General features: G+C 40.1%; 1 protein-coding gene and 1 long non-coding RNA gene across 4 annotated transcripts in view; one reads left to right on the forward strand and one right to left on the reverse strand.

The window, feature by feature from the left end:
• The window catches only part of LOC111080758 (protein sickie), a 209,087-nt gene that overhangs the window by 165,386 nt on the left and 20,515 nt on the right, over positions 1–23,186 (reverse strand). For 2 of the 3 annotated variants that reach the window (XM_041592290.1, XM_041592289.1), the window contains exon 2: positions 19,579–21,465. The exons of the other annotated variant lie outside the window; for it this stretch is intronic. In XM_041592290.1, coding sequence (XP_041448224.1) covers positions 19,579–21,345 — 1,767 coding nt within the window. In that variant the 5' untranslated portion in view covers positions 21,346–21,465. The remainder of the gene's footprint in view (positions 1–19,578; positions 21,466–23,186) is intronic. 3 annotated transcript variants of the gene reach the window in all.
• LOC111079331 lies at positions 18,580–19,022 on the forward strand. The gene is made up of 2 exons (XR_002608331.2): positions 18,580–18,711; positions 18,766–19,022. It is a non-coding gene; the product is annotated as an uncharacterized LOC111079331 (long non-coding RNA).

A 23,186-nucleotide genomic window follows, 5' to 3' on the forward strand; every position in this document is an offset into this window, starting at 1 on the left:
CCTGCCATCCGCCTGCCGCCCAGGTCACGTTCCAGGGCTTAAGCCTAGCCAGAAACACCAGAAACCAAAGGGAAGAGAGTGCAGGACCAGAACCAGGGTCCCAGGGAGTGTTGGCATGGAATGCAGGCAGGAATATTATGCCCCGAGTTGAATAAACAATTTAAACGATACAATGCATATTTATACCCCTGCTATGACGAGAGTATCGTATGCGACAGACACAGAAGGAGACTCAGAAGAGAAATAATTGAATTCGGATGATGCAAGAATGAAGAAAAACAAGGTGCCAGTAGAGGCTATTTTTATTTTACAGATTATAGAAATATATAAAGAAAAAAAGGATCTCTTCGTTATGTGATTATTTTACAAATTTAAATCCATAAAACTCTTCAAGTCCATGTACATTTTAATATTTAACCTATTTCAGGATCTTCTATATTTTCCCAAAAGGGTATTCCCCGGTCGACACACTGCACTACAACCTTCTGGATACTCCCCTGTATTTTTTTCATTATAATTTCTATCCACCCACAAAATGCAAAATGAATACGCAATCCCCTTGCCAACGGAAGAAAGGAATTTCTACCCTCAGGAATGAAATTTTATTTGTTCACGTAGTCAATTGGCATTGTAGCTGAAATACTTCCTCCCCATACACTTTATAAGCTTGGATTTATAAGCCCCCCCAGCCCCTAATGAGAACTAAACAATAGAGATGTCCACCTCCCTGCCTCTCCCTTATTGCCCGCCAATTAAGTTGATGGCCTAATAACACATTTGCCTCAATTAAATCAACACACGACGCACAACAGCGGAACATTCACATCCAAATAAATAAACAATGAACCCGAAAAACAAGCTAACAAAAAAAAAAGTTTTCCTAGAGAGAACAAAACAATTCCAGCAAAACTTCCAGGAAAAAAGTTTGATGTCAAAACTTTGGCAAAACTCAAACTTTGTTTTGCTATTAGCCGAAAAAAAAAACACACACACAAAAGGGAGATTTGGGCAGACTTTTTGGACCCCCACACGTGCTGTCAAATTATCTAGGGAAATTATTTTTTAACACGCATCCAAAAATAACACCAACAAATGGCAGCGACAACGATTTTCTGGGGGGTGGGGAAAACACTTTGGGAATACTAACATTTACAGCGCAGAAATAGGATATTTTGTAGACGTAAGGAAAGTGGTTATGGGATTTAGATGTGTTAATAGAGAGAGTGAAAGATGGAAGCTATGAAAATATGGGTTTAAGAGATATCCTGTTAAAATGTTTGCAAATTGGCAATCTTTATATAATTACATTGTACATGTACATTTTCATGGGATTAATATTTAAATTAATAGTAGTTTTCATTGCGAGTAAATAGAGAAGAAATATGGCAAGATAGAACCTAAAGAAATATGAGAAAAATATATGCAAGTGTTCTAATAAAACATAGGAATTCACTACATCTCCACATATAAATATTTGCACATTTTCAGGGAATCCTTTAAGGGTATTTCCTACTAAAATAGAAAACAAAAATTTTGCTTTTTTGGTGTTCCTTGATTTAAAGGCACCCATTTTGGACCCGATTATTATTTATTCCCCTTAGGCCGGTTTCCGTTGGCGAATAAATAAATCAATAAATAAATATATAAATTTTCCCATTCCCTAATACTTAATCCTTTTCCCTTTCAACCTTTCACCTTTCAACTTTGAATGCTTTTTGTTCACATTTTAATAGAACTGTTTCAAGAAGCAAATGTTTCATCAAAGATATCTTAATGATTACAATCGTTACTTTAAAATGACTTTTCATCCATTCAATGAGTACCAATCCATTAAGTACCTCTTCCACGAACTGCCCAAAGCATATCCTTTCATTACTGAAAGCACACCACCATTTTTCAGCCCATTTTCAAACAGCTAAATAACTAAAACACTCCCACAACAATCATTCGGAAAACAAGTTTATTTGCATTTCCATTAACTTTCCCATTTTCCATGGAAAATACAACTATTTGCACACCACCCACCCCACAAATAAACGAAAAGCGTTCTTAATTAACCCCCAAGAACAATTTCAAGTGCCAAAACGGAAAATAACAAAAATATTTGCACTACAAAGAAACAGAACAGGAGTCCAGTAGGCTCCTGTGCCCCCCATTTCTCCCTAGGCTCTCGTTTCCTACCATTTCCCACTAGGCTCCTCCACTTTCCTCTCCTTTTGCCACTCTTTCAGTGGTAGTTTTCCCCATTCTTTCCGAAGGTATTTTCCCCCACCATCTTTTAGAGGGATTTTCCTGTTCCTGGCACCTGCGGCTTGTTGGCCAAGTTATCAGCGTGCTATTTCGAAAGGTAAGTTTGCGTTTAATTTGACCACAAATCACTGGCTGGCACAAGAGGGAATATTTTCAGATATGACTTTCTTATAAGTTCGTTCCGTTTGTGGCACGCAAAGTAATTTTTCAATTTTATGCCACACGACACGGCTGCTCGGCAGTCGGCTGATAGGCCGCTCACGATTTCCGCTGACTTGACAAATCGTGCAGGAATGAAATGTAAACCTTTTCTTTTTCTTGTTCTTCACTTTTATTTGGTTTTATTCCTTTATATTCCTTCTCTCTTTTCCTTTTTTCTTTGATTATTACGTGCGCGTGTTACCAAACACGAAACCCGCACGCCACAGGAGACGAGAGGAGGCCTCCCTCCTGGACGATGATGATGATGATTTGCAGATGAGGAGGCATAACCAAAAAGAACGCCCCAACGGGACGCACACAGGTCTTGCTCCTTGGTTATGGCTCCTAATATGTTCTGGGGCCTTGCGGTCTGGTGCGACGCGACGCGACACTTAAGTGAAATCAACGAGTAATATATCCATTTATCTAAAGTAAGAAATCAGAGGGCAATCAAAGCCAAAAGGAGACCTCAAAGATACACTAGAATTGAGAGGGAAACAAAAGGAGCAATAAAACAGAAAATGCATTTGATTTTAGTTCGAATTAATGTGATTTAAAGTCAGCAAAATGTATGCATAATCATCGGAATATAAATAAAAGATTACCAAAGAAATAAAATTAGCATTCTAAATTATATTTATCGAACCACTAAAAGATTTAATTAGGAATTTTTCTTATTATTCAATGTATTTTCAATTTAAGCCTAGTACTCAGATCCAAAAACTGTTTGCTAGCAAACAAATGTCATATATTCTTCCAGCGGCCAGTTGTGTGACCAGAGGTGTGCACTGCATTCCGTACGGTTACACTGCTCAGACAGGTGCTTCGTTTTGTTTAAAGTTAATAAAATGCACTTCTTCGGTTGGGGCCGCTGCCGACCACCGTGAAGACAAAATGTTTTGAAAACAATATTTGTTTTATATTTATGAAAATTAGTAAAAATATTAAATTATAATATCCATATAATTGTCATTCATATAATACTGCATTAATTAGATTCAATTTGTCTTAATTATTTAAATATTTCATTTGGTTTTTTGTTCTCATATTGCAATGTTTGCTTCGTGTTTGCTGGCAAAATATATCAAATTGATATAATTTTCGAGGTGGGCCGAAACATACCAGCAATGCAAGCCAATACTTCGGATACTTTTCTAGTATATACCGACCTTTTTGTTTTTTGATCTGAGTACTGCCTTCCGTACAGAGCCTAGAAAACAGTTTTTGCCGTAAAAAATTTCTTATCGTTTTCTAATAAAATCTGAGTACTAGGCTTTAAGAAAAAACTGATAAATATATCGAAAACTGTACGGTGAAAAATCCTGAAAAATAACTTCAAATACGTATTTATTTTTCCATTTTTCTTATGTACTTTCAACACCGAAAAAGTAACAAAAAATACCAAAAGAGCATACAAAAAATACCTCAATAATAACTGGAATTACATAGCTATATATTGTATATATGTATGTACTTTGCAGCTTAGCTAATGTACTCTCAACCTAAAGCACCCCATCACGCCTCACCACCACTAAAAAAGGTACGAGAAATCACAGTGAGAAGCTCACTCAATGGCTGCCTCAAACGTTAACACTCCTCCATTCATCACTCGCCGCAAAAGTGGAGCCAGTAAAAACAGCAAGTCCAACAGAAGGAGCCCGTAAAAAGTAAAGACAAATGAAGGGGAGACACAGTGGCAGGAGAAGCAGGATCCACAGAGAAAGGGCATGAGGGTTTTTTTGGTTTTTTGGTTCTGGCTGAAAGATGAATGACTTGACAAATGCTTTGGTCATGAATCAAATATCAATTTGACAAGCGGCAAAGCCCGCTCTCTCTCTCTCTCTCCAGCAGGGACCTTCACTTCCATGGTAGCAGAAACCTCAGGTGGCATTCCTCGCCCTTTTCTTGTGGCAGAGCTCGCAACTTAATTCAATTTAATTGTGGCTGAAGCGCCCAGTGGCAGTGGCAAACGTTGTAAATGACGCTGCCGCACAATTTTGGGCTAAAGATTAAAGTTGAGGCCAACAAGAAAGAGATTAATGAAAAACTTTATCGTTGCACTTTCGGCGAAAATTGTCTGGCGAAAAGTGTCTATTAAGTTTAGCTGCAAGTTAGATTGGTTGCCGTTCAGGCAGGAGAAGGGCATAAAAGAGAGAGAGAGAGAGAGTGGAGAGGGGGGTTCGAGCCAGCCAAACCATCAAAAACTTGATGACGTTTCATTAACAAGTACACTGATGGTATCAGGGGCGGGAGGGGGGTTGGTTAAGGACACTCCAAGTCTCAAGGGGAATTTGCATGCACACACACACCCACACACACACCCACACACATTTCACATTAATTATAAACAAAAGCACTGGCAGGCAGCCGCCGCTTGGGGAATTCCATCCGGTTGCCCCATCAAGTTGATTAATAGTGTGCAAGTGGCAGGCATTTCGAAAAATCCTGTCGCTGATAGATAAATGGAGGTACACACAAAAAAAAGCAAACAATTAAAAAACAAAACAAAAAAAAATAAAAAACAAAAACAATGCAGGGGAGATAATAGAGAAGAGCGAGCGTCGCGTCGCCTCGCGTCAGCTGTGACTATTTTGCTATTCGGCAGACATCATGCCGGTTCCCCTCTACCCCTTTCATCCTACTCCTGCTATTCCTCTTTCTTTTATCATCGCGCGACACAGGGAATAGTTCTTCCTGGCATTCATTTTTATTGCCACTGCCCGAAAAAAAAAAAATCAGAAACAAAAAAAAAGGACACATAAAAAGAAAAAGAAAAGATATTGCTACCCAGCCCAACCGGATGCCAAATTCCGGCTGTCCGTCCGTCCGCTTTATGCAATATGTCGCCAGTCGATAGGAATACACGTACGAGTGCTGCCAGCTCCTCTTCTCCCCCTTGTGTGTGTGTGTGTGTGTGTCTCTCCTCTCCTTCTCATTGCCATGCAAATCTATGCCAAAAGCAGGCCACATTTATGCTAATGAAAGGCACCAAAAAAAAAGGGTATTGCCTTCTCTCTTACTTCTCTTTTTTATACACGGGGGAGGAGGTGACATAAAAATGCAGAAATCCAAGTTTTTCTAGCTTAAAAGCTTTTATTTTCTTTTACCCCTCCGAAAGCATCATTTACACCACCGTCAAGCGTCGACGCTTTTTTCATTCAATATTTAAAAAAGTAAGTAAATGCATCAGAAAAATGTAGGGGGCGAAAAAGGGTAGAAGGGTGAAGGGGAAAATGGGTAAAAAGGTGGAGGGGGCAAATAGGTAAAAACGGGCACATAAATGGAGAGCAAAGTGAGTAGAAAAATGGGTGTAAAATAGACAGAAAGTGTGAGAGAGAGAGAGAGCCAGAAATGGGATGCTCGGATTAGAAAAGCTAACAAGAGCCGAATGCATTTGTCAATGTGGATTTCTGCGAGTTGGAAAATTTGCATTTGCTTGCCCCCAATCCCTCGCTACCTACCTACCGCCACATGGGATCCACAACCACCGAAACATTTCAAATGAGGTTTTGAGGTGGTTTTCCTGGCAGTTGAAATGTGGCTCCCCTTCGCTACCAATGAAGGTGCTAAAAACTCTGTTGAAATGTGGTTCTGTGGAAATGTCTTGCGCCATATTATTAAAAATTCTCACTCACACAAGGAGGAGCAATGTAGAGGGAGCAGGGTTAACTGTTATAGTGGGGGCACCTGCTAGAAGTAGTTGTTTGTAGTGGTAGGAGCACTTCTCATTAGTCATCCTGTGGCTCTCAGTAATCCCACCACTCCCAGCCCCCACTGCTGCTGACAGACAGCCATAGCCCTTGCCCTTGCCCTTACCCTGCCCATCGTAAGCCATTCTCCCTCGCTCAAAACTGAAAATCCCCCCAAATCTCCCCTGTCCATAAACTTGTTAAACAATTTGAAACATTCTCCACTGTGCACCCAAAACTGCTGACACTCTTCGTACTCCCTCGTTTTCTTTTTTATTTTCTTTTCTTTTTTTTTGCAAACGAAACCATCAATTTCTAATAATGTAATTTGGTAAACGTCATTTTCTAGAGCAACCCCCACACCCATCACCCATCACCCAGCACCCAGCACCCACCAAGGGGGTTGGTACACTGGAGACTTTGTCTCCCTTTTCTATCCTCGCTTTTCATCACGTACATCCCAGGAAAATTTGCATTGCACAGCAAAGTCTGCTTAAAAATGCTCGGAAAATGCTTGTTTAACGAAGGCAGTTAGTCAAATATTTGCAAAGTGCATTCGCAGCAGCAGCAGCAGCAGCAGAACAGGGTACCCACCCCCACTCGCCCTGGGAACAAAAAAAAAAAAACTCCAACTCAATTACTGGCCATGACACCTCACAACAATGCTGCTGGCGGTGGCGGTGGCTGTGCCCTTGGGTGTGGATGGATTTGAGTGGGGCAGGGATACAATTTATAGTAGAGCACGAAAAGAACCCACATCAAATGCAAAATACGAGTGCGACTACAAGCCAGAAACATTTGCACGCTTTTAGCAAAGGGAATCAACTCCGCCACACCCCCCAACCCACCCCTTGAAATTTTTAAAGTGTGTGTGCTTCGAGGGTGTAGCGGACCGGCAGCAATCATTTTCATGGGTGCAAGAAATTAAAATCTAATAACACAGCTCACTGTCTCTCAACGGAGCATAAATATTTGTCTATGCCTTTTCCACACACACACACACACACACACACAATATAAAGTTCTTTGTACAAAACAGGGGGACACAACCCCTGAAATACTTGTACTTATATTTTACAATCGCAGTGCCCCTTCCAGCCACCTAGAACTAGAAGGGATGGAGTTTAGAGATACAAAATGATTCAACACTCCATAAGCCTCTGAAAAGGGAGCCAGAGCCAGAGCCCAGCCACTGGAACTGGAACTGCCACTGCAACAGACATATCCTTCTCCTTTTGGTTATGTATTTCCACGGGGCAACAGGGCAACGGGGCAACGGCAACCTGTGCAACATTTTGTTGCCTTGGGTGAGGCTTTGGCTTGTGTGTGTGTGTGTTTTTCCGCCCCCACACCATCACCCTCTGGTGGTCTCTATGCTCTGCAGATTGCTCTTTGTTGTTATGCACCATCCACTCCCCCACCCCAGCATTAAAATACATGTTTTTCGGTGGTTGCTATCGATGTCTCTATGCGAGGGTTGATCAATCATTTAGATGGATGGCTTATCGCTTAATGATATTCCGTTAAATCTATAAGCCTTAGACAGATCTCTGTGCATAAAATTTGGATATCTTTTGACAGATCTTCCGATAGATCTTTGATGGATATTTGACTGCGTCTGGCAGCGTGTGGACGCGTGTCGTCCCAGGTTGATTGCAAGATTTATATTTGATTTTGATGAATCGTCATACATATAATAAGGGTTATAAGAAATAAATATAGGGTAAAGATTAGCCAAAGATATTCGTCTGTTCAAGATTGACGTGTCATAAATAAAGATAAAGATTCGCCATGGAGTAATGCATCAAATATAATATTTAAGAGAAATTTTCATAATTTTCGTAGATTTTTCGGTTCTGCTATAATCATTGTATCAATCAACCCTCAGGCGGCGATCCACCTTCCTTCCAAAATAAACCCTCTTTTAAGCCTTCGTTACCATTAAAAGTTCCATGCCAAAGAGGGTTTTGTCTCTCCGTATCTCTGACAGGTCCATTTACAGGTAGAAACACAACAGAAACTACTCGAAAACACACACACATCCAGTAGGGAGCTGAGAGGAAGGTTACATTTTCCATCATTTACAGCGAAAATTGATAGAAAACGGAAATTTATAATTTGATTTGTAGTTCAAATTTAATTATAAAATCATCAGGAGCAGCAGCAGCAGCAGCAGCAGCAGCAGCAGCAGTGAGCCTTTGTCAGCGTCTGTCGTTGGGGTGTAATCTTAGCTCTAAAATTTATTGCAACACCCTTTCTTCTTCTCACATTCGATTTTGCTTTTAGTCCCTGATTGATGGCAGAAAATTCCTGCCCTTTTTCCTTGGGAAAACTCTTTGAAATTCAATATGCAGTTTGCAGCCCCCCCTTCCATCCTGGGTTCCATTACCATCCAGCATTTCCCAACGTATACCGTTTTCCACCGTATCGAAGGCCAATACAAAATCAATTATGGGAATCAGCGCGCCTTGCGTACACATTCCTCTCCCGCACACTCCTCCTCCTTGCACTCTCTCTCTCTCTCTCTCTGGGTGTGTGATATATGGGAGGTCCTTTCGCATCGTTGTACGTGCGTGTAAAGCAAGTTCTAAGCCTGTGTAAAACTATAAATGGCACACAGGACACTCGGGGACACTCTCTCTCTCTCTCTCTGTCTCTGTCTCCCTCTGGGTTGTGTGTGTGTGTCGCCTGGCAGTAGGCTTAAGTGTGTTTGACTGCGGCTAATATTTATTTCCGGCAAATAAATCCTCTCCACACACACAACCCCCTGCAAGATCCCCTGCTCCTTTGCCATACAGGAACAAAGGGATAGGAGAGGACGGGCCAAAGGACAGGCCAGGACAGGGGTTCCACAAACAGCAAAACAACGCCACCCAAAACAAAAACAAAACAAAAACAAAAAAAACAAAATAAAAATATATAGCAGTAAACCAGGTTATTAATTTCTCACAAAAGGGTCACCCCAATGATGCCAAAAATGATTCCGGAATCATCGCCAAACCCTAAAGAAAAGAAAAAGGGTATATGGATTTTCATAAGCAGTTTGGAAGGTAATTCAAAAAAAGCTTTAAAAGAAAATTTAACTGAACATTTTGCAGAAACTATGGCAGTAATAGTGCAAGTTTTAAAGTTTTAAAGTATTTATAAAGAAAATTAAATAGATTTCATTCGACTGGACTCTACCTGCTACAGATCTCGTATTAAAACATAAATATGTATATTCCCAATTTATTAGAAATTATAAGGAATCAAAGAAGTAGTTCGAATCTTGCTCTTCTTTTAAAATATTCCCATACAAATGTTCAAAGATTTCAATCATTTTTCAAACATATGTAACATCCTTTAGGTAACTTCTGGCAGATATATTATCACAAAAATCCTTCCCGAATCAATCAAAATTCAAGCGTGACTGATGTATAGTGTACCTAGTATATGACAGTATATTTCATTCTTAAAGATCCCCAAAAGGGTATTCCTTGATTCTTTAACCCCTCCAAAAGGAGGTTCACAGGCTGTATTTTTTGTTGTTGTTGTTGTTACTCTTACCCCTCTAAATAATGATGATTTTGCACTGTGGGACATGTGGGACATTGCATTCTGGGGGCATTAGTTTTATGGCATTTGTGTCGCAGGCCTACCCAAAAAAGCGGCACAAGAATCGTTATTGATAGCTCCCAATCCCTATACGAAGTGGGGGGAAAACAACACTGAGGAGTTTGGCGGGGGAGTAATACGAAGTGGAAAGCATAGCGTGGGATGAGCATTACGAATGTTTTTGGGGGCAGACGAGGATGAGTAGGCCTAGTCATAAATTTCCATGTCCACACTTGCTCCAACTCCAAGTTTACTTCCACCTGATCCACTCGCTCCCTTCTCAGCGGCTGTCTGCTTTTGTTTTTGTTGCTGTTTGTCGTTTGCTTGTTATATAAAAGTCTTATCACTAGGGTTACGGTTATGTTGCGTCTTGCGAATGCCTGGGGGCCATTCATCTTCCGTCGATTCCTGGAGAGTTGTGTTGTTGTCTCTTCTAATTAGCAACAAATCTCTCCCTCTCTGCCCTTTTGACAGCTCTTTAAGGCTAAATATTTAATGCCATTTATCACAACTATTATTTAGCAGGAGCAGGAAATACAGGAAAGTAGCAGAGAGCAGGAGGAGAGGCTCTACTTCAAGGTACAAGCCAACTTGAGAACTTAATCAGTGAAAAGCACAGCACAGAAAGATCCAAAAGGGACTCTCAACCAGAGAAGAAGAGCATGATAAAAACGAAGGAAGTTTAACACATCTTTCTGTTGCTTTGAGCAACGATTTTCCATGCCCCCGATTCATGCAACACGCAAAAAGTTATGCAAACAACAATTGTATGAATGCGAATGTGAACGTGGAACTACATATAGGGTATTCAGTGGGTATATGCAAATAGCTTGAATATAGGAATTTAATGAAAAAAGATTAATTCACTTAAGATAGAAAAAAGTCAGAAAACATTTTAAATATTTTAAATTGTATGAGAAATAATTTCTATTATTTAATGCCATATTCAACAGAAACAGTAATAATATCATAATCATTTAAGTTGAAAGTTGAAAGTTTAAGTTGAAATCAATGCAAAAATCATTAATATTTCCCTTGAAACACAAATGATGATTACCTCCAAGGTATCATGCCCCACAATCCTTGAAGAGTATTCCACAGAGACATTACGACTTTTCCCCATTTATGAATATAAACCGTTTTTAAGCTTATTTTCTTGTGACTGGGAAACTTTATCTCTTCATTTTTCCAACTGGCTTCTGGCAGAGAGAAAAAGTCTTCACCAGATTTATTTGCTGCCATGTTTTCTTACCTTTCAAATGCACAAAAGAAGAAACAAATATAAATAGCAGTCACAAAAAGATACAAACAGAAGCATCCACAAGAAGAAAAAAAGATATAAAAAAATGAGAGCCAGCCAAAGCGGCTATGGAATGCAACTTTGGGGTAAAAATCATTATGCACAAAAAAGAAAATGTAAATAATTGCATGAAGGAAAATCTCTATGTATTTTCTTTTAGAGAAAATCTCAAGAAATGCACAGAAACAATGCAATTATTTTATGAGGAGTGCAGTGCATTTTCGCCGAGCAAAAGTTGCACAAATTAATTGCATATTTTTTGGAAAAGGCCAAAAACTTTTTAATTAGTTGAACAAACAACAGGAAACAGGCAGCAGGAAAGAGCCTTTGGCTTTGGTTTAACTTTGGCATCGAGTAAAATTTTAATAAATAAATTTCCCAATAAGCCGAAATATGCGGCATCCAAAAACACTCGGGTGCGGCTCCTGCTGTTGCAAAGCCGTTTAAAATATGCATTAAGCGATGAAAGGCGACTATATATATATTCGCAGCCCTCGTAGAGCAGAGTCCTGGACTCGTTAAGGAAGTAAGGATGCCAAGGAAGGAGTGCGAACAAAGTGCAGGCCTCTCCGTGAAGGAAGCTGCTGCCCAGACGGCTGCTTGCTGCCTGCTGCCTGCTGCCCAGGCTGGTTAGTGGCCAAAAATTATGGCTGTAATTTTTCACACAGCGGGCCGACAGAGGCGCCAAAGAGGAAGCTAGAGAAAAGGAGTTCCTACAGAGGAATTTTCCAGAGCAGCTCCCATCGCACAGAAAACTATCCTTTCCACCGATTATCCCCCACATAAGCAACAAAAATGGAAACTTTTCTCCCCATTTTCCAACACGTTTTGTGGCCTTGATGCATGGCCTCTTTATACAGAAAAGGGAACCGAAAAGTGAACACAAAATATAAGAGAAAATGTAACTGAAAAGAGAACTAAAAGAAGTCCAGAAAAAGGGAATAGGAATAGAGAAGGGCAAAAGCTACAGAATATAAAAATTGGAAAAAAAAGTGGTGGAAAAGACTGGCACTAGGGGACATTATAAATCTGTCAAGCTTATTGTTAAATAATGCCAAAAGAAAATACTTTACAGTTTGTGGGTTTGAAAAACAAATAAAATAAGGAACCAGAGGCATAAGGAAATGCATATTCTAATTTGTTTTTTTTTAGTGATAATATTTAAAGTTTAAACGAAAAACATTTTGGAATTTAACAGCATTAGAAAATAAATTATTAAGAAAATCTATGTATGCTTAACGACTTTGGAAGCAATTAAGAATAGTATTTGTTTTTTTTTTTTAATTAATTTAATTATAAATTAAATTATAAATTATAAATTATAAATTAATTTTCTAAATTATTTGTAACTCTATAAATATTTTAAATTTAAGGAGAAGCGATGTCGTTGAAGGCTTTGGAGAAATTTTATTTATTGTTATTATTATTCATCTGCCTTTAGATTTTTTCAATGATTTCTTTAATATTTAATATTAATTCCATTTAAAACACACACGAAAGAGCTTTACTCCCTCGAGCACCTAATTCTTCGTCTTCTATTTAATTTTCCACATTTCCTCCCATTACTCTCTTATTTAAAGGCAAACGAAGCATGCAACATGTATCCACTGGGCTTTCCCACCATCTATCTCTCTCTCTCTCTCTCCCTTATTTCTCTGTCTCTGCCTCTACACTTGAGTGCTGTGTCTGGGGGGTCTGTACTGTCGACTGTCTGATATGTTTTAAGCATAAGTGCAACGCATTTAGCTGTCAGTGAGAGCTGCATTTTCCTGCGAAGGGAACTGCATTTTCCGTGCTCCTCCAATAGCTGCAACAGTCTTCGGCCTTTAATATCCCGCATGCGGCGGCCACTAAGTGACGTCAACGTAGAGGCGCCTCCCTGTCAACGTGCAAGAGCCTTCGCCTGAATATCAACAGCGGACGAAGAGGCGCCTCCTACAATGTCCATTCCATGTAAAAACCGCCCAAAGGCCTTTAGGGAAAATTCCTTCCCCCTTCTTATGGCTACCGGAAAATTGAAAACTTTAAGTGTATGCCCGGAAAATATGAACGAAAACTGCAACTGCAATTCGTTGGCGGAAGAAGGGGAAAAGGAAAAGGAAAATGGAATGGAAATGGAAAATAAGGAAGTCCGTAGAGAAGTCGTTGTCCTGTACGTCACATGCCGGACGTGTGTGTGTGTGGGGCATGCATCGGGGGCACAAAAGTCGGGCATTAATAATGCCTGCAACCGTACATTAAAATGTGTGGCCCTCTCTCTTTCTCTCTCTGTGGACCAATGATTTCCATTCCGATTCCTTCCGCTTCCCACCCAAAAAAAATCCTACAAGGATTAACGATAAAGCCTCCAAAGGACGACGCCGACTCTGCCACTCCGCTGGCCATAAAATTAACGCAGAAATATTAAAAATATTATTATTAAAATATGAAATTAAAGGAAAGGAAGAAAGAAAATATGCACTTCCCCCCCACAACAATATAAATTGGAGGCTTAATCTGCCGCCTATAAATGGGGCATGCCCCTGGGTAAGAGGCGCCACGGGAGTGGCAGCATTTGTACAATATTGACAGTTGCATGTGGCAGTTCCTTATCGACGACATTTGTATCCACATCCACATCTGGCATTGCCTGCAGCATAATTATCGATTGCTTTTGGAAATACAGGAAAATGTTTTTTAATCATTTAGTTTCCACAGGGAAGGAAAACGTAGGTGGAGGGGGGAGAAAACTGTTGCACGTGATTAATGTGCTTCTGGGAAATGCAATTTCCAAATGGATTTCATATACGGAAACCACAAACTCAATTGAATGAACAGATGATTATGAGGTTTTTCAAGGGAAATAAATTTAAAATTATAATATAAAAAATTATTTCTGGAGATTTTTTTAAAATTTAAATATTAATTTACTAAATATAAATACAATAAATATACATACATACACACATAGTATAATAATAATAAATATAAATACAATAAATATAAATAAATAAATTTAAAGAAGAAATCCCGCATAAAATGTGATAAAAAATATATACAAAAAATCAAAATTATATAGGAAAAAAATAGAAAAATTTAAGGAAAACCACTTTAAATGAGACTATAGAATTAAATTCAAAAGAAATCTATTCCATAGGATTTTATTATGGAAACACTTAAAACTGGATTCTTTTTTAGAAATGTCGATTTGCTTACACCCCACCCCATTCATTTTCCACCATAAATGTTTGCCTTTTACCAGAAAAGGAAATTCCATTTACAGATGGAAACACACAGAAATGAAAACTCAGCTGCCCAAAAATCAGATGCAATTTCAAAAAGTCAAAATCCTTTAATTGTCTATACAGACTCTTCAATCTTTGTGGAAGTTTTCCACTTCACATGTTCCATCCACCCACCACCCTTCATGGCAGGGCATTCCCATTGCCATTCCCATTCCCATTTTCTATTCCTAAGAGAAGGATATCTAGTGGTTCCTTCGTCCTGCGTCCACTTTCCATCAAAGTCAAAGCAAACAAAAACATTTTGGAATTTATGCTAACGGCGGAGGGCGACTGGGGACTGGAGATTGCCAGGGTGGAGCGTGGGGCTGGCGGGACTGGGAATATAACCATAAATTAGTAGAGGTCCCTTCCTTCCTGCCTTCCTGCCTTCCGTCCTTCTACTCTATGTCGCGCGTTGGTCAACGATTTTTGGCCTAAACAGCAGGCTGTGCTTCATGATAGAGCTCGAGCTCTATCTCTCCCTCTCTCTCTGTCTCTCTGCAATTCCTCCCTCTCCTTGAGCGAAAAAGTCTCAATTGCAAATTGCAAAACGGCACTGAGGCATGCAATTTTGCTTGCAACCACACAGCTACACCCTTCCATCGCTCAGACAGTGCTCTGCGTTGCCTGACGGACCCTCGGCGCACTGGCCGAATATTTGTCGCGAGGCGCTAAGCTGTCAACTGTCAGGCATAGTTGTGCTTGCAACAGAAAGAGGCAGAAGGACGCGGCAGCTAGAGGCACAGGCACAGCCATAGTCACATTTGGCGGATGCTGCCACTGGGTGCTTCCGTAAAAGGAGGAAGAAGGGTGGGTGTTGCACCCACCAAATTTGTTGTTTCCTTTTCTGGTTATAGTCGCAGGCAGTCGCGTTTGGGCAAGTCGCGTGTCGTGCGGCTACTTTATGGACAACACCCACACCCATACCCACAACACGGACACACTCCCTGGAACCCCTAAAAGCCATGGAAACCCCTTGGAACCCCCTGCCACCGCTGATGATTAGTCCAATAAGTTGTAAAAAGTGCCGCTGCATTCCCTTGGTGATTATCAGAAAGTCGCTGAAGTGAGTGAGAGAGAGAGAGAGAGAGAGCGCTGTGAATGCAGTAAAGGGAGAGAGAGAGAGCGAGTCAGCAGTGGGTGGTGGTCTCTCAAGGGTGGAGAGAAGGGAGTCGCGGTTCATGGATCAGGGGTTTAATTTTGTTTTTTTTTTGCGTCTTTTCGTTCTGTGATAAATTTTTGATTTATGACTGAGGCAATAAATGTTCGACTGTTTAATGCATTTTATAATTATGTCCGGGGCTGCCGGGATTTGGTATGGTATATAGGGATTGGAAGCTGCTGCCGGCGAATATTGGGCTACAGGATACACCATATGTGCAAAATTGTACACACGATAATTATGAATTGCAATTTATATTCTCCCTTTTTTTTTTTTTGTTGCGGAAAATGTGCCAGCAAATTGGCTTCGATTTGGCTATGGAACCATGGCATACTCTTAGGTTAATTGGACTGGAATATAGGAGAAATAAAGTGCAAAAATTATATGCAGTAAAACAGAATAAGCAAATAAGTTGAACTAAGAATATTTTTGTAAGCTCGAAAAATCACTCAGTAATTATTTTATTTAACAATTCATTTTTCATACAATTTTCGTACTCAAAAAAGAGTTAAGGGTTATATTAGATTTGTGGTAAAAGTGGATGTGTGTAACGCAGAGAAGGAAACGTTTCCGACCCCATAAAGTATATATATTCTTGATCAGCATCAATAGCCTAGTCGATATAGCCATGTCTGTCTGTCCGTCCGTCTGTCCGTCTGTCTGTCCGTCTGTCTGTCCGTCTGTCTGTCCGTCTTGTTGAGCGCCTAGATCTCAGAGACTATAAGAGCTAGAGTAACCAAATTTGATTTCCAGACTCATGTGATATCACACTGCTTCAAGTGTATTTCAAAATTTCTCCCCTGAGTCCGGGTGTAAGTAGAGTCGCCTCCCCAGAAGCGACTCACACGTTTCTTCTCGTTTTCTCATAATTCTTATAATTTCGTACAATGATTTTGTTGTTGTTGCTTAATTGACTTAAAAGTGTGAACTTCTTTGTATTTTCTGTAGATTGTATTTCCTTTACTCTTCCTCTTACATAACTCTACTGGGTGATCAATGGGAAATATGTGATTATTTTCCCCAATCTCCCTTTTCTTCCATTTTGCCACAACATTTCTATGTCGAATCATTATGGAACTTTTCTTCCCCTATACAACTAGCCTTTACCGCTGTCAATTGTAGTTTTTTTTTTTTTCATCCCAAAACTAATTTTCTCTTCAAAAACTACAGCCAGCACATTTACCTCTTGGCACTCATCATTCTGGCCAGGACCTTGATGATCCTGTTGTTTGCCCCCCGCGTGTATATCAATTTGCATTCCATTTGCCTCCTGTGGACATTTTCCAGCTCCTTTCTCTCTCTCTGACATCCCCTTTTGCAGTGGCCTTTCGCCAGTGCCATGGCCTTTCCTTTGGCTTTCCATTTGCTGTGAAAATTCCCCCATCTGGCTGGCTGTTTAGCCGCTCCTTTTGCTTCCTGTTTGCAGTGGCTTTCCGTTTGAAGAACCTTCACTTGCAGTTGACCCAAAACATCTACCCCATAAAACCCATGCCATTCGCTGAAGCACCCATTTCATTCCTCTCCATTCTCCGAAGTGGCAAATCGCCTGCCAAAGCAATGCACTTGACACTTTTGCGTCAAAAAGTATGCTCCATTTCGTACTGCGTTTCATTAGGGCTAACAAATTGCCCTAAAGGCAAAGACAGAGAGAGAGAGACTCTTAAGGGCGGGCGGGGCGATTTTCTATTCGATTTTCCACTGTTTCTTTCTGTTTTTTTTTTTGTTTGCTAGCCAAAATTTACAGTGCGCACATTTTCAATTTGCAAATGATAGAAAATGCCTGCGGCAAGCGTACGTGATGGATGGGAAGGCGGGGAATGGGGGAACGGAATGCCTCTGCTTTTGCCAAGGGGTAGTATGTTTCAGCCGCCATTTCCACACTTTCACATCGATGCATGGTACACCCTGTTGTTTCCTGTTTATTTGTTCTCATTCCCTCTCTCGCTCTCTCTCTCTCTCTCTCTCTCTGACAGAACTCTCATTCAACACTCAACACCATGGCAACAATTTTAATTCAATTCCATTAAAAGTCGCGTAAGATGGAAGGCACACAGATGGTGTTTCTAGGAGGGGGTTTTCCACCACCCACCTGCCTGCCTGTCTGTCTGTCTGTCTGTGTGCCACTTGGCTCTGGCGTCTGCCACACAATCCAACTAATGTTTCAGGCTATGGGAAAAACTAATGAAGCGAGCAGCGGCAGCAGCGAGAATACGCGACGATTGATTGCTCCCTGGAGGCAGCGTACGAGGAAGAGAAACAAAGCGAGAGTGGGAGTGGGAGTGGGAGAGAGAGTGGGTGCAAAAGTCATGGAAGAATAGTGGGGAAAATGGGAAAACCTGATGCAATCAAAAGAACAGCCCAAAAACCTCCCCCAAGTACACACAAAAATCTCAAACGTTGCAACCAGAAATCCAGGAAAACTGCAGTTCCCAAAAATTCAGGCAAGGTTCTTGGGGGTTGGATTTCTAACACCCCCAATAAAAAGGGGGTTGGGGTTGGGTTGGCTGGTACGTTGAATAATACAGCACCTCCCCTGGGGTGTACTTTCAAGATGCATATTATAAGACTTGTTAAGTTGCTTTCGCTCGTTAAGATAAGTGAGCCGGCAAATGGTGCGACAAGTGTGCGACATCGACATCGACAGGGAAAGAGGAAACACAGCGCACCCGCAAATGATTACCAGCTTAAGATACATGAAATTATACATATAGAAAACCAAACCTATAGATAAGCACCCCACCCCACTGCTGAGGGGTGTGCATTTGGTGGTAATTTTGGTTAAAGAGGATTTTAACGGTGGAATCAAAAAGCACATTAAAGTATGGAAAGAGTCAGCCAAGAATAAAAGGGAAAGGCTACAAAAGGATACTCTAAATGGTCGGCATATAAGCTTTATGGATTGGTAAACTCTTCTTAGGGTGTTGTCATGCTACAATGTGGATGAAAACTTAACCATAGGTGGATTATTCCATAACATATTAGCAAACTAAACACCAGCTTCATAGCTTTAAAATTATAGGAAATATAAATAATAAAAGGTTACTAATTTTATTCCATGGGGCAAATGCAAAATTCTATTTGTTTCCCAAAAAAAAAGTAGGCCTATGCCCCTACATTCATGCAGGCCTTGGGGGGGGGGCACATAACACATTCTCATTCAGTTTCACACAGATATTTGTACAGTTCGGAGTGTTTTACGAGTCGAAAAATAATTCCGAAAATTCTTTCCTATTTTCGTGTCTAGCTAGAAAAGTAAGCAAACAAAAATGAACAATACTTTTCGGACAAATAAAAGAATATTTTCAGGACAGAGTTCCAGTTGAAGCAACAAGATGTGCAATTATCCTTGCTATCCCTCTGCCGCCCTGTGCCCCTGCGGCGGTTGTGGTCCCAGTGGCTTCTACGATCCCTGCTTTGGCTCCTACAATGGTCCATTTAATACGCGTTGTGGCCCTAGCGGTCCTCAATGCTGGGGAGGCTTCACTTTTTGTTGACCTTTGACTGAAGCCGATGCTGGGAACTGTAACTCCAAACACTCAACTCTGCTACTCTGCCTTGGCTTGCTAACAGAAGAAGATTAGGAAAAGAATTTGGTTGTTCTGCCAACAGCTGGTTCAACTTTAAAAACGACTCGAAAACATCCGAAAACAATTATTGTTTTAAAATTATTGTAAATAATTATTCTTAAATTAGAATTAAAATGTCCCAAAAATATAAAAAGAAATTAAAAATTTTTTAATTTGATGTATACTTTTCACAGATAGCATGAGAAGACATCATCTTTAATTAATTTTATTGTAATAAATATACCTTCCTAATTAAAAGGTAACACAAAATGTGTTTAATCCATAATGTTTTTGGGGAATTAAGAATATAATTTAGGAATAATATTTAGGAATAGCTCTTAAACTGGGAGTACTACAACTTACTTAGTACCTCTGTTTAAGTGGTTCAATTATAATTATTTTGGCTATTTAATTTATGTAGAAATTAAATCAAATAAAATCCTACAAAATCACATTTTAAATTTTTTATTTTATGTATTTATTTTATTTTTTTATTCTAAATTTGTAGTAAATAGAAGCTTTATTTCTCTCAAAAAGCGTCAGCAAAACTCACCTCAATATAGCCCTGAACACTGTCGCATTGCTGCAGCACCAATACGGCTGGATTGCCCCTCATTTCATCGGGCGAACAAGGCGATAGAAATCCACTGTCCGCATCGCTGTGTGTCGACAAAGGTCGCGATTTACGTATCTTGTACTGCACATGACGACTGGGCACGGGTCCGGGATTGAATAAAACATAATTCGATTCCGTGGGCACTGGCACCGTGTGCGAACGCTGATCCCTGCGCTGTTCCTGCAGCAATTGTTGCAAGTGCAACATGTGATCCGTGCTCACCAGCTCTGAAATGGCTCTCTGTTGCTGTTCAAAGGTTGTTTTATCGCCCGATTTCTTGCCCCCACGAAAGGGTGAAAGATTCAAGAACGTCAATTTCTTTTTCATGGAATGCTGCGCCTGATTCTGAACGCAAGTACTGCCCATGGAACTGCCTGAATTTGTTGAGGTGGAGGACTCCACCAGAGCTGTGGAAGTGGTCTCTGTGTCCTTTGATTCCTGACTGTTGGACATGCTGCTGGCGGGATGTTCCAGCTCATGGAAAAGCTTCTCCAGATTCTGTTGCTCGAGATTTGCATTCACCAGCTGCTCATTCGTATACGGATTGGGTATGCCAATGTCCAGTGTGCAGATTCCTGGCTCAATCACAAAATAATTATGATGATCAAAGTGTATCCTCACATCCTTGGGCTCGGCACAGCCTTCGGTTTCCGCTTCGGGCAGTGCAGACGTCTCTATAATGATGGTCTCCTCTTCGACTTCTAGCTCCTCGTTGTCATAGATGACCTCGGGCACCATTTCATCCTCATCTTCGCAGACCAAATGCTGTCGCGAACTGAACAGCGGATCCCTAAGGCCATGCGAGGTGGTGGCACTGGGATAGCGCATGGCCTTTTCATTGATAAAATCCACTGGATCGAACAGACAATAGTTATCCATGTGGGATGTGGCCACCTTTCGCTGGCGCACGGGCAGATTCTTAAGTTTCTCGGCATAGTCGGGCGCATCCTCATTATTGTTGCCCGACTCTGGTGCTGGTGGGGGTGGGGATATTTCCTGATTGTTTTGTAGCTCCCTTTCCTTGGGCGTGCCCCGATGTAGCGTGGCAAAAAGGCCCCTTGCTATGCAGTTCTTTAGTTCGCTGACCCTACCCTTGTAGGGACTCGACTGTGCCGAGCTACTGCTGCCCAATGGCAATCCCTGGAGATCCTCTAAGCCCAATTGTTTGCTCAGCTCCTTCCGCTCCTTTTTGCTCAGCACAACCTTGCCACGTATGGGTGTATTTGGTGCCGAATGCAACAGTCGCGACTCTCTGGAGGGTATCTGTGACAGTGGTGGCGGTGTGGGCGGTGGTGGTTCGCGATAGGGCGGTGGTGCCACCACACTGGTGGTGGCATAGCTCACGGGCAGGTCATTTAATATCGACGATGGCGCGACTTCTGTTTGTATAAACTCCAATTCCATATAGTTGCCATAACCCTGCAAGGTGAGGCCTTTTTGTCGCTGATTTTGATTTTGATTTTCAGTCTTTGTTTGGAGAATCCTTTGGCTTTTATTCTCCCTCTGGTTCTTGGGTTTGGCCCCCAATTGTGGCAGCGGTTGCAGCTCCTGTCGCAGCTTCTCCGACTCTTCCTCCTGATGCTGTTGCTGCTGCTGCTGCTGCTTCTGTTGATGTTGCTGTTGATGATGATTCTCCTCATTCGCATTTCGATCGGATTTTGGAGGAACACCTCCGCCTCGTTGCTTAAACGTTTGACTGGACATTTCCTTTCGCTATTTCATTGTTGATTTTCCTCACTGATTTTTCTAGCACTTTTCACACTCAAATTTTAATATACATTTTCAAATACAATTTTCCTTTTTAATGGTTTCATAAATCTTCATCTTTATGGCGCAAAAACAAACACACACAAAAAAAGGGACACATTTAATGGTTTTTCTAGTCAGAAAAAAAAAGAAAAGGGAAAAGGGAAAAAGGGGTTTCCCCTCACCAGTTGGTTGTATGTATTTCTGTTTTGTAATTGGATTTTTGTGAGAGCTTGATGCATGTCAAAGTTAAATTAAAACTGACCCACCGTTTCACGGGGACACACAGCAAGGACTCGTCGCTCTCTGTCTCTTATCCTTTTTTGGTGTGCGCTTCTATTTTTCATGGTCATGGTTACGTCGGTGGTTTTGTCTGTTTTTGAAGTGTGTGTTTCAGGAATGGAATGCTCAAACGCAAAACAATGCCCCAACCAGTCGGAGGTTTTTTATAATTTGTCTACAAAAGCAATTAACAGAAGGGCCATGGAATGATGCTTCAAGGGTTACAGCAAGCGGAGTCATCAACCCCTCATACAGAAATTGTATTTTGTAAGTACTTTTCCAGTGCTTAACCTTGAAAAGGGGTGCGAAATCCTCATGGAAAAGCCATGAGTTAGAAAAAGCTTCAAAAATTTCTGTAAAGGCATCGAAACTACAGAAAAACTTTGCAAATTTAATACATTTTATTTATTACTTTAACAAAAAAGTTAAGGAATACATTTGTAAATAAACGCCTAATATAATTTTTGCATTTCTAAGAAAATTCAAATATTTAATTTACAATTAAATCAAAAATCTTTATAATTAAAAAAAAATAATAATAATAATAAATTAATAATACAATTATAAATAATAAAAAAAAACAATATAAAGTCTCAAATATTTAAGAGAAATTATTTGTTCAAATGAAGTTAGCAAATTTATATTCAAAGAGAAATTTTCTTTTATTTTATTTAGAGTACGAAATTTATATCCTAGAAAAGAAAAATGAAATAAAAAAATATGTTTGTGAATAGAGGAAATTCTTTCTGAAAAAAGCTTTCTCTTTCACAATTGAGTAAGTCTTGTTTTGTCAGGAATAAAATTGTGCAACATTTGTTGTGCAACAAGCAGCGGCAGGGGGAACAGAGCACGACTGCGATACAGAGACACACGATGCGGAGATATCTATAACAAATTGACAGCAAATTGATCAAGGAATTTATCGAGTGGAAAGCAGAAAAAAAGAACAAAGGCATTCCAACGAAGGGCGGCACTTGTTTAAGGAGTATATTTATAGTATATGTGGAAGACACAATTTAGCAGGAAAATAGCTGCAGAGAATAAATAAATGAGTGCCAGAATGAAAGAAGAATGAGAGTTCCAGTCAAACTCAATGATCGCATGAATACTCGAACGAATGAAAAATGTGAGTAGGATCTCACCTCTCAATCTTTAAATCAATTTTCACAGATTCTTTATTCTTAAAATCCTATTTTCATAAAATTTCTTAACTTTTAAATAATATTTTAAAATACCTTAAAATATATATTTTATGGTTAAAAAAGATGTATAGACGACTTTCAATATTTCCACCAATAATCGTACTTTTTAGTGCAGGTGTGATTAGTGATATAATTATAAGCTATATTTAATTATAAATCCAGGAGACAGCATTTCCTGCATCTAAATTATTGGCTTTCCACTGAACAATAACAAAAATAAAAAAAAACTTTTGATATTGTGATTAGCAATACATTTTTCCTAACAATCAAAATTCCTACTCGACCTAATGCTTTTCTATAGCTTTTTCCTATGGT

The sequence above is a fragment of the Drosophila obscura genome, unplaced genomic scaffold (genome assembly GCF_018151105.1).
Source record: "Drosophila obscura isolate BZ-5 IFL unplaced genomic scaffold, ASM1815110v1 contig_179, whole genome shotgun sequence".
NCBI classification, from domain to species: domain Eukaryota; kingdom Metazoa; phylum Arthropoda; class Insecta; order Diptera; family Drosophilidae; genus Drosophila; species Drosophila obscura.